The 17,205-nt window shown below is 41.3% G+C and overlaps 2 protein-coding genes across 4 annotated transcripts; both read right to left on the bottom strand.

The window, feature by feature from the left end:
- Positions 1-711: 711 nt before the first annotated feature.
- Positions 712-3,909, bottom strand: LOC108237145 (gap junction delta-3 protein). 2 transcript variants are annotated; one of them, XM_017418371.3, is made up of 2 exons: positions 3,512-3,909; positions 712-3,207 (listed from the first exon to the last, which is right to left on the bottom strand). In XM_017418371.3, the coding sequence occupies exon 2, from the start codon at positions 3,012-3,014 to the stop codon at positions 2,160-2,162; it is 855 nt and encodes a 284-aa protein (XP_017273860.1). In that variant the 5' UTR covers positions 3,015-3,207; positions 3,512-3,909; the 3' UTR covers positions 712-2,159. The 2 variants fall into 2 exon arrangements, with proteins under 2 accessions (XP_017273860.1, XP_024862154.1); XM_025006386.2 differs by having other exon boundaries at positions 3,461-3,909.
- A 227-nt stretch (positions 3,910-4,136) lies between these two features.
- Positions 4,137-16,951, bottom strand: top2a (DNA topoisomerase II alpha). Of its 2 annotated transcripts, none has more exons than XM_017418603.3 (35): positions 16,801-16,951; positions 15,954-16,100; positions 15,679-15,769; positions 15,528-15,591; positions 15,242-15,387; positions 14,940-15,037; positions 14,654-14,866; positions 13,505-13,678; positions 13,080-13,181; positions 12,855-12,992; positions 12,623-12,761; positions 12,358-12,515; positions 11,993-12,118; positions 11,679-11,789; positions 11,213-11,318; positions 10,963-11,072; positions 10,756-10,848; positions 10,548-10,662; positions 10,319-10,440; positions 9,662-9,810; positions 9,318-9,549; positions 9,098-9,232; positions 8,741-8,941; positions 8,415-8,610; positions 8,165-8,256; positions 7,935-8,081; positions 7,770-7,853; positions 7,437-7,640; positions 7,228-7,348; positions 6,020-6,184; positions 5,513-5,714; positions 5,379-5,431; positions 5,188-5,301; positions 4,736-4,968; positions 4,137-4,660 (listed from the first exon to the last, which is right to left on the bottom strand). In XM_017418603.3, the coding sequence occupies exons 1-35, from the start codon at positions 16,816-16,818 to the stop codon at positions 4,511-4,513; spliced, it is 4,749 nt and encodes a 1,582-aa protein (XP_017274092.1). In that variant the 5' UTR covers positions 16,819-16,951; the 3' UTR covers positions 4,137-4,510. The 2 variants fall into 2 exon arrangements, with proteins under 2 accessions (XP_017274092.1, XP_017274093.1); XM_017418604.1 differs by having other exon boundaries at positions 4,511-4,660; positions 5,543-5,714; positions 16,801-16,818.
- Between the last annotated feature and the right edge of the window lie 254 nt (positions 16,952-17,205).

Raw genomic sequence — 17,205 nt, forward strand, 5'->3', positions numbered from 1 at the left:
GTGTGATTTGTTTTAAAACCAACTGTGGGGGTGGGGGAAGAGAGTCGGGGGTGCATTATGCCCATCTCCTCCGTTTCGTGGTTTAGTTTGCTCAAGTTAAGACTGAAACTCCCAAATTCTGTAAAAAACTGTAGGCTGTTTTGCCTTCATTTTAAGCTCTTAGGAATGATTATTCTGCACCAATTTAAAACATATTTTCTTAAATGTATTATCAGTCTTGAGAAGTCTGTACATCTGACAGCAGACAATTGGGCCTAAAGAAAGATGTTAAAATGATAATAACACAAGGGAAAAAATAATAGGAAAATCAGCCTTTAAACTATAAATTCTAACTTTTTGTTAATAATCTCATGCGGGTAGACTGGGCTGACTAGTATCACTCACGTCACATGTTCGTGTGGCTAAACTATTCAGATAAACATGATAAGAGCAGCTCCTGAACAGAAACCAGTGCTTAAAGATAAAAAAAAAAAGCTGCTTAATCATTTGTTGCCGGGCACTTAAGTTCATGTAGCGTATCATACATTTTTTACCTCCACAATAAAATGTTTGTGGGGAACATATAATTGAAGAGCAGAGGAGTTCAACAACCCAGTCAGCCTGGCTAATACTGAAAGTGAAAAGTGGATTTGCAGCCATAAAAAAGCCAATTTAATCATTACATTTAACATGATTTCAATGGGAAAACAGAAGTTCCACAGTCGGTATGAACAAAACAGTTTTTTATTTCATTTTATTTATTATTTTTAGTTTGTTTTGTTGTTTTACTTCATTTGCAAGATTGTGCAACAATGCTGCCGGGTTTCTTTCTGACAGTTTGCAATCTGTTGCAACATTCTTCCCCACAAACAGACCATGGGAGGATGGCAAATGAAAGGCACTTCAAAGAGTTTGCATGTGTGTGTGCGCGTGCTTTATTCAGTCCGACTATTTAACAGTACAATTTTTTAAAAAGACATATCATCAACTTAAAGGCTTCAGTTAAACGTCTGCGCCGGTTAATTCAGCGTTTTACGTTAAAACGTCCACAAAGAATCACAGTCTGTAGTGTTCAAGGCATTCACAAGCATTTCCCACAACTCCACACTGCAACAAGGTGCTTTTTATCACAAATTAGATTTCAATATTTCTAAAATCTTAAAGTAAATCCACTTAATTCTCCTGATCAGGCTAGCTGAGCAACATTTATTCTGAGTCTAATCCAGATTTATCTCAGCTGTGGGTTTGGGAACGGGTTTAAGGCAGAAAATACAGATAATGATATAATCTTAATATGAATAAAGGTTTCTTTAGTGGTTTAATTCAACCACTGTGTGCCCCCTCACCCCACCACTTTTAAAGTGTACCTCATTTGTTATATCAACCTTTTTGTGTAGATGCTAAAACTAAGCCTATGTCAACCTAACTCTCACTTTTCAGCAATTATTCAGTGAATAGCCACAAGCTAAAATAATCAATTTAAAGAAAATGTATACAGACATGTGGCTAAACCTGCAAAATGACAAATGGTTCAGTGAGTAAGTAACTGAAGACCTGATCTAAACATTTGGAGGTGGCGTTCAGTTGTGCAATCGCCGTCAATGAAAAAAGCAACAAATCTTGTTTGTCTCTTGGATGTTCATTCACACTATTTATCGCTTCTCTAATTCACAACGGCAGCCAAGTAGAGATGCACAAGAATCGCATGATTCGATTATCTAAGAAGTTGCCGCCTTTTCAGTCAGCACTATGCTAAGCGGCTGACAAAAATGAGCATATTTACAGAAATGTCACAGTTCTTTATATATATATATACATATATGTTGATTTTTGCTATAAAAGAAATACACTTTCATTCATAAATCTTCACATCATGGTTTTAAACCACAATTAAAGCTGCTTTTCATTAGTACGGGTGCCGGCCCAGCCAGCTCCCTGACAAAAAAAAAAACAAAATAAAAATATTCCTGAGATCTTCTGTATTGTCAGTAATGATTCATCAGAACAGCAAGACATGATTTTTCCTTATCAGTTTTTTTGCTCATTTCCTTATCTTGCTCCAAGCATTTCCTTATTATGTCTCCCACCAGTGAAACTCCCTTAAACGGTGGCTAATTTCGAGAAATGACGCACAGATGTTCCAAAAGTCAGTCAGTTTCAGGTTAAAAATGGAGGGCCTTTCACACCATGAGTGTTTTGGTGCTCACATATTTGCCACCCTTGTACTTGCGGGTGATGCTGGTCGCTTTCCTGGTGCCTCTCAACGACCCTCCCTTTAGCTTCCCGCAACCGGCAGAGCAGTCCAATGCCGTCTTTCCTCCTGGTTTCTTGTCGAACCCGTCGTGTTGGAGGTTGTGGAGGTTCTGGCAGGTGCAGGAGTCCTCCAGGTCGTGGGGACGCCGCCTGGTGCAAAACCACTTTATGGAGCTGTGGAAAAGTTCAATGCAGCTGGAAACCCCTGATATCACCCCTATGACAAAGTAGAAGCAGAGGAAGACCGTTTTCTCCGCAGGACGAGAGGTGAAGCAGTCCACTGTGTAGGGGCAGGGAAAGCGGCTACAGGGGAACTGCGCTTCCACCTTGAAGCCATAGAGCTGCCACTGGCCCACTAAGAAGCCCACCTCGGCCACTATCCGAAAGATCACATTCACGATGTACAGCCTCCTAAAATGGCGGTCCTCTCTGTATTCCCGAGTGCTACACTGGCTGCCTTTTGAGCGGCTGGTTTTCTTGTTGTGATGATGTTGTGCGTACATAAGGAAGAGCATGGATGGCGTCGCGATGAGGACTATGTGAAACACCCAGAACCTGTACTGGGAGATGGGGAACGCCATGTCGTAACACACCTGCTTGCAGCCCGGCTGGAGAGTGTTGCAGGCAAACTCCTCCTGTTCATCCTCAAACAGGTCACTGGCCACGGTGCCCAGGATCAGGATCCGAAACACGAGCATGAGCAGGAGCCAGAAGCGGCCGAGCATCGGCGAATGGGCCTGGAGGCTGCCGAAAAGGTCACCGAGGAAGCCCCATTCACCCATGGCTGCAGCAGTGTCTGGAACGACTTGGTGGAAACCTGAAGACGCGTTCACCTTCTTCCTCCCGGAGCAAAAACTGCCTCGGATTTAAACAGAAACTAGAACGTGCAATGCAATTTATAGCTCCTGAAATGAAACCACTTAAAGTGAGGGGTCAAAGGCTGCTTTAAGGGTTCATCTCTTCCTTAGTGTTTACCTGAAACCAAAAGGAAAATTTTAGAAAAACTGCCAAGCAAGCTTTAACAATAAAACTGACTTTCTAAAAACACTTTTTGGAATAGTGTTGTTTTCAAGTGAAGTGTTGAAAACCAACAGCTGAAATCAAATGTGCTGAAACTTAATTGAGGTTCAAGAATTTAAAAAATCTGGTAAATGCAGTATATTCATGCATATGCATATATCTTGTACAAACTTTACAAGCACAATGATTTCTTTATTTTTTTTTTTACCTACAAGATGATTCTCGTGAAAATGTTTTCGGAGGCAAAATGTCGCAATACCTGATGAAAACAGGTCCAGCCTGACACCTTCTTTCCCCGCTTGCGTCAACACAAAATATCTCTGAAAAGCCTCAAAAAACCTGGAGCGAACACAAGGGAAGGTTTGAGAAAACCAAAACGAAAGCCATCATAGCTACACGCTCATGATTCCTTTCCGAGTGGCGTGGGGTTGACTTTTCTCGGGCCTTATAATTGGGAGGGCGGTTCCAGTTGAGGAAATTCCTTCTCCGCCTTAATCTGCATTCAGAGTCGCAGGCAGGGGCCATGTTTATCAAAGAAAGGCAGCTCCCTAATAGGCGTTTCAAAGGGTTTCCTAAATGGCAGGAAGGATTTGTTTTCAGTCGTGCCACCAGTTTCCCTGATCCCAGCGGAAAACTCAAGAACATGTGTCCCGCATGAAGCCTAAATAAAATTAATTTATGGAGCCGTTGAGAACCAGAGGCACCTATTGAATGGCATGAGTCATGCAGTTGGTTAAGTTTTTTTTTTCCTTGTCTGAGCCTGCTCAATGCAACATAATGATTACAAAACACATGAAACTATCTTCACCTGTCGCCGCGAGGCTCCTCCCTCCCTTCAAAAAGCTGAAACACCTGTCGGGAAGGACATGCAGCTCAGATATAAGTTCAATTCAAACACCAACAGAAACTTTATTTTTTTTAAAAGAACACAAAAAGCCACTGAAATATATACAACACTTAAAAAACAGGGTTACAAACATCACATAAAAAACTTGTGGATTTCTTTTTGGACTAAAACTTGTGAAGAACAGTTTTCAGCAATAAACCTCCTTTTAATTCTTTAAAAAAAAAAGAAGCTGAATTTGTTTTTGTCCCTAAAGCAACGCAAAAGCAAACTGGAGCTCTGAAATTGCTTTAAACTGTTAATAAAAGTGATATCGGGTTAATTACACAGAGCACACTGAACGTGTGCTCCACTGAAGCACCTGCACACTATGTGACAAAATCTGAAAATGTGGACAAAAGGTCAGAGAAACATTTAAAAGTCTTCATCTGAGTCCAAGTTTAGGACGTAGGTGGTAGGCTTCCGTGAACGTGAGGGTTTGTTCCGCGGTGCTGCGGCAGCCGCTGCTGCTGTTTCTTTGCCTGAAACCTGGAAGCTGTCGTCATCGTCCCAGTTCTTGGTTTTCTGCAACAGACATCATAATTAGGTGTTAAATGAACGCAACTATAACACACAAATGAAGACCTGGCGCACACCGACCTTGTTCCCAGCAGTTGTTTTGGCCTTGAGCCGTGACATGAGGTTGTCCGAACTGCTGTCCGACTCGTCGCTGATCGCTTGTTTCCTTTTCAAAGCGGGTTTCACCTTTGAAGCCGGAACTTTCCCGTCCCCCTCGGAGTCGCTGGAGTCGAATGAAGGCACCTTTTTGGCAGCGGTGTTGGATGCAGGTTTGGACTTGGAGAGGGCATCCAAGATAGATGGCTGCTTCACATCTGGGGAAAAAACAAATCATAAATGATGGAAAAATGAAGGCTAATAAAAATATAAAAGTCTCTAAGTATCTTGTGAATGATATTTATCCCATGTACAGCCTCTGGAATTACTTGCCCTGCAACTTGCAACAATTTCCCCATAATTTCAGTGCATACGAACATGAGTCTGTAGTACATGTACGAGTTAAGTCTACTGAGGTCAAACAAAATGACTACTACCTGCTGCCTTCTTTTTGGAAGCAGCTGGTTTCTTTGCAGCAGCAGCTTTCTTTGGCGCAGCCTGTTTGGTTTTACGTTGAGCTGGAGCCTTGGGTGCAGAATCGTCAGACGGGGCTGTACAGTTTCACAAAGGCAAAATAATTAAATGTTCACTGAGCTCATAATGCTACTGGTCCAGAACAAATACTTACAGCTCGACTTGGTTACAGTTTGCTTGACAGTTTTGCTCTGCGCCACTTTTTTCCTGTACGGAAATGACAAAATTGAAGGCACGTTTAGGAAAAATAAAAATGGGAAAAAAAAAAAAAACAAACAAACTACAAACCCTTTTTCTAGCTCATGGGCTTGTACTGACTTAGGTTCTGGAGCTTTGGGCGGCAGGGCTGGAGAGTTCCCGTCACTGTCAGACATGGCGTTGCCCTCTAAGGCAAAGCTTGTGTCATCATCATCACTGAGAACCGCTTTCTTTTTCTTCCCCCAGTCGCCAAACTCTTCTTCGCTGTCCGACAGGCTGTACTTAACCGAGGCTTAAAAATATTTAAAAACAAAAACAGCTTTCAGTAAATTTGCCTTTTATAAAGCGTTTTAAACAAACTAAAGAGAGACACGTTGATTAGTCGTGCTAAGCGAGGAACAAACAGTTCCTGCAATCACAGCTAATTAAACACAGGAAACAGCTTCTTGTCTTCTTATCTGCGTATGACGAACACTCAGATTGCTCACGTGCCAAGTGACCGGCACCATTATGACAACAGACGACTCACTCACATATACTGTATAATGCACGAATTTGCCACCAGGCATAGAGGAATACACCGTGGAGGAGATTCACCTTTAGTTTGACGTTCTTTTCGCTCCCTGGGGCAAACCACTTCCTCTGCCTCCGAGTCGCTGTTGGACAAACTCTCAAACTCGTCGTCTGACCACGCGTTCTTCTTCGACTTCTTGGCAAGGGGCTTGAACTGCAGAGTAGCCTGCTTGCCAGACTTTGAAACGGCTAGAAAACAAGTAGTTTTTAAGTCACTGGAGTCAGTATTTTAACAGATCGATCAAAGTGCCAACACAAAAAAACATTTCTGCTCACGGTTGCTGACTGTTTGCTGGATTATGCCGCACAACTCATTCTGAATGTCAGTGCGGTCGTTTGTGTTGGGAGATTTGGACAGAATGTAGTTTGGTGTGTATGAAAACATTTAATATCTGCAGCCCAGATATTAACCTGTTAGCTGGTGGGTTACTTTATCTTTTTGGTTCTAGTTCATCTCTGCCTTTCTGACATCTGCATCATTTCCCTTCTTCCCTTCATCATTACGATGAAACCACTAGTATTGATTACTTGTAATAAAACTTTTCATCCTGAAAGTATTAGGTCTTTTTCCAGATGTTAAACCAGAATTACAACTCTGCTCTTTTAAATTACATTTATAGTATCTATCCCCATTTTAACCACATAAATAAATCTTCAATTTTAAACTGTATTTGGTGAAAATCAAATCCAATCAAAACTTGTTCTTCCCGTCCCACTCTACTCTTCATATAACCAGAAAAGCCTGTTTCTATGGAGCAGCCACTATCACCAAAGGAAGTTTCCATTCCCAATCATGAGGAAAACTCAGTGCTTATTTTGGAAATCAGTACGGAAAGAGAAATTCAGAACTGTGCATTACGTCATGTTAGGTTTCCGCTCTTTTACCAGCTCAAGATGAGATGCAAATTCAGAAGTCCGTTTGTAAAAATGGAGGTGTATGTCAATTATTAGATATGGCTTGTAGACGACTGAGCAGGTCATTTACATCATGCTGTCTTCTTACATAGTTTAAAACCCATTACCTTAAGTTGTTTTTTTTTTAACTTTCAGCTACTACAACTAAAAATCTTCCAACAAGCACATTTGAGAGACAAAACAAGTCAAGAAGATAAACTTGGTAAAAGCAGTGACATTTCCAAGTTTGGAGTAAAACTCTACAACCACTCCTGCACCAGTGTTGAATGTATACATTTCTAAAATGAATTCCCCATCTGCTCAAGAGCCCCTCTCACCTTTCTCTTTGGCCTCGGTTTTGGCTTTCTTGCTCAGTCTTACGGACAAACCGGTTTCCTCGTCTGGCTCCATGTTCTCCTCATCCTCGCCAAACTCCATTTTCATCACCAGACTTCCATCCTGAAATGAAGTCGGCTTAGTTTCTAATGGTTTCTAATATTTCTGCTGGGCTCGAGGGGCTTGTTTGATTCCAGATAAAACTGTTTACCTTAGGTTTCCTGCTTCTCTTGCCTTCTCCTTTCTTCAGACCGGCCTTCCTGTTAGCTTCAGCTTTCATTGTGCTGGTGACGCGAGGAACCACTCGGCGGCCCTGTGGTGTGGGCAGAGTCTCCTGTTTCACCTTCACAGCTTTGCCTTTCCCAGCTCCCTTTACAGGCAACGTATCAGCCTCCTTTTCTTTTGCCTCAACACGCTACACACACGGAAAAAAAAAAGACAAGAAGTCAGAATTAAAATTAAAACGGCTAAAGCTTCAAATGGAACCTTTTCTACGAATCCAACCACTGCACATAATGGAGGTGTAGAGTGAAAGAGCCAATACCTCCAGCTCATCTGAAAAGGCAGCAAGGTCTTCCTTCCACAGATCTGCTGGAGCCTTTTTCTTCAAGGTGTTCAGTTCTGTTAACTAAAGGCCAGAATTTGGGTCAGAAATAGATCTGTTGTCATTCCATAAAACTGCATCACATGAGAAGCAAAAAACTGTCACCTTTGCATCCCGCTGTTTGCACAGCTCGTCTTTCTTCTCTTTGGTCAAGAACCACATGGGCATGCTCAGCAGGTAGTTGTAGTCAGGCCCGCGGCTGTCCTCTTTTTCTCTTTCTTCCTCCTCTGCATCCTCCACCTCCTCCTCGTTCTAAAGGAATAAACAAAAAGGTTAGAATTTTGAACTGGTTCAGCGTCTTGGACCTGAACATTATTAGTTTAAGGACGCCCGACCTTATCCTGAGCCTGTTTCCAAGCTTTAACAGGGTCCGAGTCGTAGCCCATTTCTTCAAGCATCCGAATGAGTTCCTTTTTGGGCTTGTTTTCTACAAATTGACACAGTTTGAGTTATTTTTTTTGTAAAGGATGATTTTGGAGATTGTTACAGATAAAATGGCACTCTAAACTGTCGTTAAAGACAATGTTAAAAATGCTTTTTTTTCTTTCTTCCTTTTGCTGCTCAAACTCAAAACTAGCTACTAACCGATGACCAGGGTTCCCTGAATTTTCTCCAGGATGAAGCGGGCCTGGTTCGACAGCTTGGCGCTTTCTGCCCCGAGCATGCCGAGCAGCCAGTCCTTTCTCAGAACGTAGTACTTCATCCTTAACTCAAAGAAGTCTTTGAGGATATCCTGCACAGACTCGTACTTTTTCAAGCTGCCCACGTGGTCAAACAGAACCTGGGGGGGTGGGAATTCAGAAGAAACACTAATGTTATAGATTGCTTGCAGACAGCTTTTCATAAATAATTTTGTCCGATTGCATAAGGCAACATTTCCCTTCTTGTTGTGAACACGTTAGAGGCATTACCATAGAGTTGCAGGTGAGGGAGTTCTGCAGTTTGAACACTTTATGGAGGCCAGCAGCCTCCACCTCCCTCAGCTTCTCTGCAGTCATCTTGACCACAAATCTCACTGTGGTGTCAGTGTGATACTCTTTGTAGTCCGTGATCAGAGGAGGAACTTTCTCTGACCCATTCAGCATCGCCTCCAACACGTTCTCCTTGTACGCCTACAACAAACATTTAGAAGTACTTAAAGCTATTTGTAAATCTATATATTAAAAAAAAAAAAATGAAACAACTGAATTAATTTAGAGTGAGTGACTGGGTGATTAAAATGCACTTTTGTTTATAAATGTCTTTAATATCACCCCTTGAAGACTAACCTGTGTCCACGATTTGACAGGCAATTCAGAGATCTCAATGGTTGTTGAATCAAGGATGGCCACCTCTCCACTATTTATATACTGGTTGTCCATCACCTGCTCGATTGTGCCTTTGAAGCCTTTGTAATTAGGGAGCTATAAGAAAAAAAAAAAAGTTAATTTATCAATTATTAGCTACCACAAAAGAGGGTATTTCAGAACCCCACTCCCTGTTCCTCACCATGGGCAGAGGTTCCTCGCCGTTCAGCATAAGGTGGATGTTGCTGATGATCTCTCTGATATCAAAGTTTGGGATCCTGCTGGCCCAGCCTGTGCCGATACCTTCGGCGCCGTTCACCAGCACAGTGGGGATGATGGGAATGTACCACTCGGGCTCCACGCGCTGATTATCATCAAAGTTGTATTTGAGCAGGTTGTCGTCCATTGCTGGAAAAACGAGGCGGGCCAACGGGCTGAACGTGTAAAAAAAAAAAAAAAAAAAAAAAATTGGAAGAAGTTAGAGCCACTATGAAAAAACCTAATACAGCCTTCGGAGGTGTGCCAACCTGTAAAGCGCTTGCTCACCTGAGCATGGTGAAGATGTATCGAGGGCTGGCAGAGTCTTTCCCGCCATGGAGCCTGGTCCCAAACTGTCCCAGAGGCTGCAGCAGGTTCAAGTTGTTGCTTCCCACAAAGTTCTGGGCTAAACCGATGATCGTCATCATTAGGGACATCTGAAAAATTGAAAAGAACTCCAATAAACCACATATCATACATGAGACACTGAATCTGCATCTATTGTTAATACTAAAAGACATATGTGACTTTGATCACTACTCTTTATTATTCCTGCAAATTCAACATCACTTTTGCCAAGTCCACTGATTGCTTATCACCCAATCCTCAGAACTTCAACACGTCTGCCATGTGACTAACTTTTATCCATAATACTGCCTTAAAAAGGCCATCAAGATGCAACTACCCAAATGTTAAGGTACGTATCTCCAATACAATGATTTAATTGTCTTTTAGGTCCTATTAACTTAGAGCAAAACTGTCAAAGTGCAAGAACTATGTAGAGCTACTCATTAAACATTATTTCTTTAATCATTTAAAAATATTGATGTCAAGGTGATTAAAGCCTATTATGACAATATTTCAGAACTTGTTATAATCATCTCAAATAGGATTTATTTGTGACAGGCCCATGGCATTATCGGCACACCAAACAGTTCATCTCACCTCCCCATGGTGGTATGCCGACATCTCAGCCACTGAGCCAGCCAGCTGAGCAACTTTCACTTCACGCTTGTCATTCCTCTTGAAGCAACAGAACAGCACCTTCCGCTGACCCGGTTTCAAACCTTAAACACACACACACACAGAGCAGATCAACATGTTAAACCACCTGTCAGGCCTAATAGTGCATTCGTTAAGGGTTGGCTTTTCTCCTTTTAAGGATTTCACACACCATCCACCAAGCAGGGAAGGGACCTCTCATTGTCAGAGTTGGAGAAAAGCACAAGCTCCTTGTTGACAAAGTCATTGTAGGACAGGAACTTGGTTGACTGGCCATACAGGTAATCCTGTAAACAAACAACAAAAGATATGCAGTCATATAAAACCGAAAACAAAAATGAAGTCACACGAAGCTTTGTATTTGGAACAGAGGGTACGACCTCTGGAAGGTTGTGCTCCCTGCGCTGGCGCCTGTCGTTCATGAAGTTTGTGAGCCACTCTTTTCTCTCCTCCACTTTCTTTTTGCTAAAGGCCTACATGCAACACAAGAATGACAAATAAAACTCCCAATCAAATGGAAGAGCCAAAATAAATAGAATACTGCGGTCAGAAACTCTGACACATTTAAGGAAGGATCAAGATCTTACAAGGGTGATAGCTTCATCGTCCTGAGGCCCAGAGTACTTGAATGGGATCCTGTGTCTCTTCATATCAGTGAAGTACTCCTTGGCTTCCTGCGATGTGCTGGTTCCCAAACCTGGGTGGGCAAAACGTGCAGCACAAGTACAGCAGTACAGTTTAAATGCACATAGAAATCATCCATTCGTGACATTAACAATGTATGATGGGTAGCTTACTTGTCCATGTTTTACTACCACACAGGGGTTTGTAACAAACCTTTGTAGTATTTGATTTTCCAGGATTTGTGGTTGGCCTGGCTGATCTTCCATGCTTCAAATTCAGGGATACTGTAGAAAGACATCTGTGTTTTCTTGAAAGATACCTAAAGGAAGGGAAACAAAACCTGTATGAACATCTTTTCAAAAAGAATTAGACATTAACACAACATTAAAAGAGTGAAAATCATAAAAAAAGTTAATTATAAAAACCAAACATTTTAAAATGAGACTAGAAAAAGCACTCCTAAGTTTTGACACTAGGTGGTAGTAGAGGTCTTATTTTTGGGAGTCCATTAAGAGAAATCTGCACTTCTCCAGCAGATGGAAATCGTCCCTTTTTTCACATTACTTGCAGCTCTCTCAAATAGGTCTGCACTAAATGTAACTTTGTGGTTGAGCTGACAATCAGACAAGATTAAATATTTAATCCAAACCAGAACAAGACTTTCACTGAGTACGTTTACCTTGATGATGGGTGTAATGAACTCTTCCAGAAAGTTATGGCGGAGGAGTGACGGCCAGTTGTGGTGGATGAAGTTGATCAGCAATCCCTTAATGTGGGAGCCATCTTGATCCTGTCACAATAAATATACAGTCCAGTCATAAGAACAGGAGCAACAATAATTAGGACAATTAATGCACTTATAGGCTGCTGCATATATGTAGTATAACTGCAGAAACAGGTCCTAGATCTTCTCTATATGCTGTGCACGAGGCCTTTCCACTGGATTGTGAGTATACTGAATTATGGAGGAACAAATTCAAAATGATCAAACACCTGATCTGTCATGATCATGATCTTGCCATAGCGCAGACTTTTGAGGGAATCCGGGTCACTGTAGTTCTTCTTGTACTGAAGGCCGAGGATCTTGATGATGTTGTTGATTTCGGCGTTTTCCATAATCTGAGAAAAACAAGGACATAATTTATCAATTCTCTCGCCTTTTTTGCTAGAATACAAATAGATGAAGCGAGGTATGGCTTTATGAATAAACCATTGAATTACTGTGTTGGTCCTCGTTCATCTAGCTCTTAGAAATCATAATAACACCATAATAATAGCACCTGTGCCCTCCACACATGGAGCAGCAGCAGGAAATCAGTGTCATCTAAAGCCTTAAGAAGGATGTAGCTCGGGTTAACCTGTTTGTGCGAGGCCTCCCGGACGTTGAGCATTTTTCCCCTGAGGGGGAACACGCCGTAACGGTCCCTTCCGACCACCCCCAGCCCAGACACGGCAAGCGTCTTGGCCGAGTCTCCCTCAGTGAGGATCAGCGTGCAGCCAATAGAGTTCTTCCCACCTGTCAGAAAACATGGTTAAAAACGGACGCCTGAAGCTCACATGCATCTCCGCAATGCTCTTATATAATAGACAACTAAAACGCAACAGCGTTGAGGTATACAGTACCTGCATCGTTAGCATCATCCAGCTTTGGCACACCTTTGATTTTTGTGTGCTTCACAGACGAGCATTTCTTGTTGAGCTGAGACTGAGCCTTGAACTTCACCCAGTTCATGATGCTTTCCACAATCCCACAAGATGTTGCCTGAAAAGGACAAGAAGATGAATATTTAGAAAAAGGTGAACTATCCGTATATTCAAGAAAAACAGTGGCTTTGTTTTTTTTCTAAATCAGCACCTGTTTAATGAACTTGTCATTAAGAGGACAAGTGGACCCAAAGCTCTTCTGCTGCAGTGTCATGTTCTCTTTAGTCTGAGAGTCAAAGGTCGGGTTCTCAATCAGGCAATTAACAAACAGCCACATGTGGTTCTTCACCTATAAGGAGACTGATGTGAGTAAACACAAGACGCGCACTTTGACAAACTTTGTAATTGAACAAAAGGGGAAAATAGTTCCACCTACCTGGAAAGGTTTGACAGCTACACCAGCTTTATTCTTCTTCTTCACCACGTCGATGAGCTTGCTAACAACCTGGTCAGCCACGTAGTCGATGTGTCTACCTCCCTAAGATGCAAAAAAACAAACATTAGATCCCATTTATAGAGGAAATGTACATCCTAATCGAAGGCACAAAGTGGCTGGAGAGCAGCCAAACTTCTACTTAGCTGACAGAAAACACAGTTTGGCCTTTTAGTTCAGCCTAAATTTGCTCTATTGGTGTTCCAAGAATCAGACATTAAAAAAAAGAAAAAAAAGAAGAAGCTACATTTGGCATAATTTTAATCAACAACAACTTAACTTTTTTTAGTTAATAATTTGTAATTTGGAAAGGAAATCGCAACACCCACATACAGCGCTCAAAAGCATTAAACAAAATGAGCTATCACCTTTGTCGTAGCAATGCTGTTGACAAAGCTGACTTGCTGGAAACCTTTCTCGCTCAAGGTGAGGCAGACCTCCCAGCGCTCGTTGACAACGTCGTGGATCACAGTGAGGGGAGCCCCCAACTCATCCACCTTGTCCTGCACGTACATGTTCACGTAGCTGCGGAAACCTGAAACCTAGACACGACAAGCAAGGTTCAATCCCGAGGTGGTCATAAGCAGAATGTTTACAGAAAAACCAAAGAAAGGCAACAATGTCTCTTATTTTAATTAGGTTCATTTGTATGTAACATTCATCTTGAGAACTAATGTATTAGTTAAAAAAGACCCAGCATTGCTTCAAGGAATGCATATCACACAACAGCTTTCAGGCCAAACTTTTACATTATGTTAGCTGTTTTGGTCAAACCTTGGCAGACAATTAAATACTTCCATAGGTGCACTGATTTGAAAACAGGTAGTTTGGTAACAATGTAATACTGAAAATGTGTAGGATGATTTTTTTTTTAAATATACATTTTAAATGTCAATGAGTCATAGTCAGTTATTCCACAGAAATGGTCACAAAGCGTTTAGGGTAAGTATTAGGCTTTCAAATGTGCGATTCCTTGCAATAACAACCTAAAATTAAACAGAAACTGGTAGTTTTACCCTCTGCTGCCCTTATTCATAGTCATAACACAGAAGCCACCATGTGTTTTTCCAAGGAGCAGATTACAACAATAAAACATCTCATTTCTACAGGAAAGATTTAATTACGAGTGATGAATTTCAGCACTTTTTTAGGGTAAGCTACAATAAGGTACATAGACAAAACAACTAATTTTCTCTGTGCAGTAAGCATTACAGTTCAGAACATCTTCCATCAAAAAGTCAACTTCTATCCTCTGCCACTGCATTTCTTACACACTCTTATTATTGCGAGCAATATTGAGGAGCCGGGATCGCTTCCAAGCAGCTGTCCAATTTTATCTTACCTCAAAGGATGCAGCCCAAATCCCATTTTAATATATCGTATATAACTCAACGCTGTCTTAGATGGCAACCTTTCAACTTAAATATAAATGAGAAAGTAATTTCCCTCCTGTGAAATGTTTTCAGAAAGTTGGCTGATAACAGGTAAAACTCTACAGAAGGAGCACAGGAACGTACCGGCAGCCTCTTGCCATTGAAGAACACCTTGACCCCCTTGGATGATCCTGCGACGTCGTACGCCCTCCTGGTCATCAGAGCCACCGTATCTTTGTCCAGGATGTTCATCTTAAACTTGGCCAGGTCTGGCCTGAAGGTGATGCAAGTGTACTCTTCTCCATCAAAAGGTTTGATGTTAGCGTCGCCTGTTCTGCCCATGTTATCATACCAAGTCTGAGGAAAACACAAACGTACTGAAAAATAACATTTTCCTCCAAAGAAATGCGAGGCAAATCTTCCAACCTACCTGCTTGAAAACCTTCTTTGACTCTTTACAAGCAGTCTCCACGGTGAACTTGGTACTGAAGATATTGCAAAGCTTAGCACCGTATCCATTACGTCCACCTAAAAGACAACAACAACAAAAAACAAGTTGGAATCTCAGTTGGCTGCTATTTTCTTTAGACTATTTGTGACTTTAAATTTATCAGGGATGTCTACATAACTTCAGGAGAACAGAGGTTTTGTATCAATTCATCTGATCATCTTTAACAGAGTATATGAATTATAGCATAATGTAAAGTTTGTTTAAATTATGACATATCTCACCGGTGACTTTCTTTTGCTCATCGTTGTAGTTACTGGAAGTGAGGAGCTGTCCAAAGATGAGAGCGGGCACAAAGACCTTCTCCACCTTGTGCTCCACCACAGGAATCCCCTTCCCATTGTTCCATACACTGATGGTGTTGTTTTCACTAGGAAAAATGGACACATTTCACCAAGTGCCACTTTATGATTCAGAAAATCTGAATATATATAAGCAAAGGACAACTGAGGGAGGGAGAGTTACAATGTATCTTTTGGATATAACCTGGAGGTACAATATTCTACTCACACATCAATGTTGACTTTAATGCAGGACATGTTTTTATCCCTCTGCTTATTGTCAGCTGCATTTACTATGAGGAAAACAAAGCAAAGGTTTGAACAAAAACGACGAGCCACATTACATACAATTTTACATACTGTGAAAGTTTTTGGCTTACCAAGGATCTCGTCAAAAATCTTGTAAAGACCGGGCACAAAAGTCACATCACGGCAGTTCAGTCCAATGCCCTCATCAAACACCCACATTTGCTAAGAAAAAAAAAAATGCAATTATTGATTATTAAGATGCCGTTTTACTTGGCTCTCCAAATCAACATCCTGCAGCACTGAAGTGGAACAAACATATATTTTCATCTTGATTTCAGTGAGATTGACTCAAGAACCTTAACACAGGCAGACATATTAAACAGAACCGATTAGAGGGATTTCTGACCTGAGTGACAGGCTCTACAGAGCCTATGTAGGAGTCCGGTCTGAGCAAAATGTGCTCCAACTGGGTCTTCTTCTGGTAGATCCTCTCCACCGACAGTCGCTTCGGATCTTTCTTTGCCTTTTCCACCGGCTTGTTCTCTAAAAAGGCCTGACAGCAACACCATACAATGAAATAAACTAGGAGCTTATATTGTGGATAAAAACAAAAACTCAGGGTTTGTACCAGGTGAACATCTGTAATGCCACTGGCTGCAGCTGTTTGCAGTAATGATTGAAAATTTAGTTTATTTAGGTGAAAAAAAAACAGCTTGAAGACAAATCTCATGCTTAAGGAAAGGCCTTAATATTAAATCCAAAGTGAACAACACAACATCATAAATTAACCTTTTATTCATATATTTCAAGTGAACTTTGAAGACAAAGGGCCAGAGTTTAGTGTTGTCTGCCACTTTTCTTTGTTTTTCCACCAGTACGGGTCACTGATTAAATCCATGTAATCTAACCTATTAAATTTAAAGCTTATTTTACTCTAGAGGAACGCAGTAGGGTTAACTGCATTTTTGTTTGCATAAAAAGATGCACCGATAGCAAAATATGCAGCTGTCTTTGACAAAAATATAGCCACATATTTGCCATGTGCAGATGAATAATGAAAGACCCAAACTGAACATTGCTGTTTTTGACCAGACAGTTCGTTTTTACCTCTTACAAAGACATGCTGTTGCTTTTAAGCTGTTTAAGGTCGGAACAATAAAAACGGAGTTAGAGACGAAAGCTTGGAGACGTTAACCGTTGATATAAATAGCAGGCTAAGCTAACAATTATCTGTCGAGCGCAGTAAAAGTTACCTTCAGTGGTTCCGCCATTCTTCTTATATTTGGAAATTCGTAAAATATATATATGAAAAACAAGTTCTGAACAACCCTGACAACTGCTGCTGAACTAAACCCTAATGTGGCCTCGAGGAATCACGACTGTTGTTTGAACATTTTCAAACTTGCGGAAAACTGTTCCCGCCTGCCTAACTGACCAACCAAACAAGAGGCCACTGACGTTTTTCTCCAATAGGAAAAGTAAAGCAGCCCAAATTCACAAGAAGGACCAATTAGCTGTCAAGAAAATAAACATAGACCCGCCTCTCTTGTGTGCTGCGACCAATCAGCTTTCACATTACTGAAAAACGGAAATGCTTGAAACTTGAGTACCAAATAAAAACCAAAACAGCAGAAAATCATCATGACTGATAGCTTGAA

Source organism: Kryptolebias marmoratus, linkage group LG17 (assembly GCF_001649575.2).
Source record: "Kryptolebias marmoratus isolate JLee-2015 linkage group LG17, ASM164957v2, whole genome shotgun sequence".
Classification (NCBI taxonomy): Eukaryota; Metazoa; Chordata; class Actinopteri; order Cyprinodontiformes; family Rivulidae; genus Kryptolebias; species Kryptolebias marmoratus.

Excerpts from the sequence above, each read along its gene's own strand:
- top2a (XM_017418603.3), bottom strand. Across the intron at positions 15,592-15,678 it reads GATTTTTGACGAGATCCTTG|TAAATGCAGCTGACAATAAG; the intron begins GTAAGCCAAAAA and ends TTTTCCTCATAG. Across the intron at positions 11,319-11,678 it reads TCATTACACCCATCATCAAG|GTATCTTTCAAGAAAACACA; the intron begins GTAAACGTACTC and ends CCCTTCCTTTAG.
- LOC108237145 (XM_017418371.3), bottom strand. The coding sequence starts at position 3,014 with ATGGGTGAATGGGGCTTCCTCGGTGACCTTTTCGGCAGCCTCCAGGCC.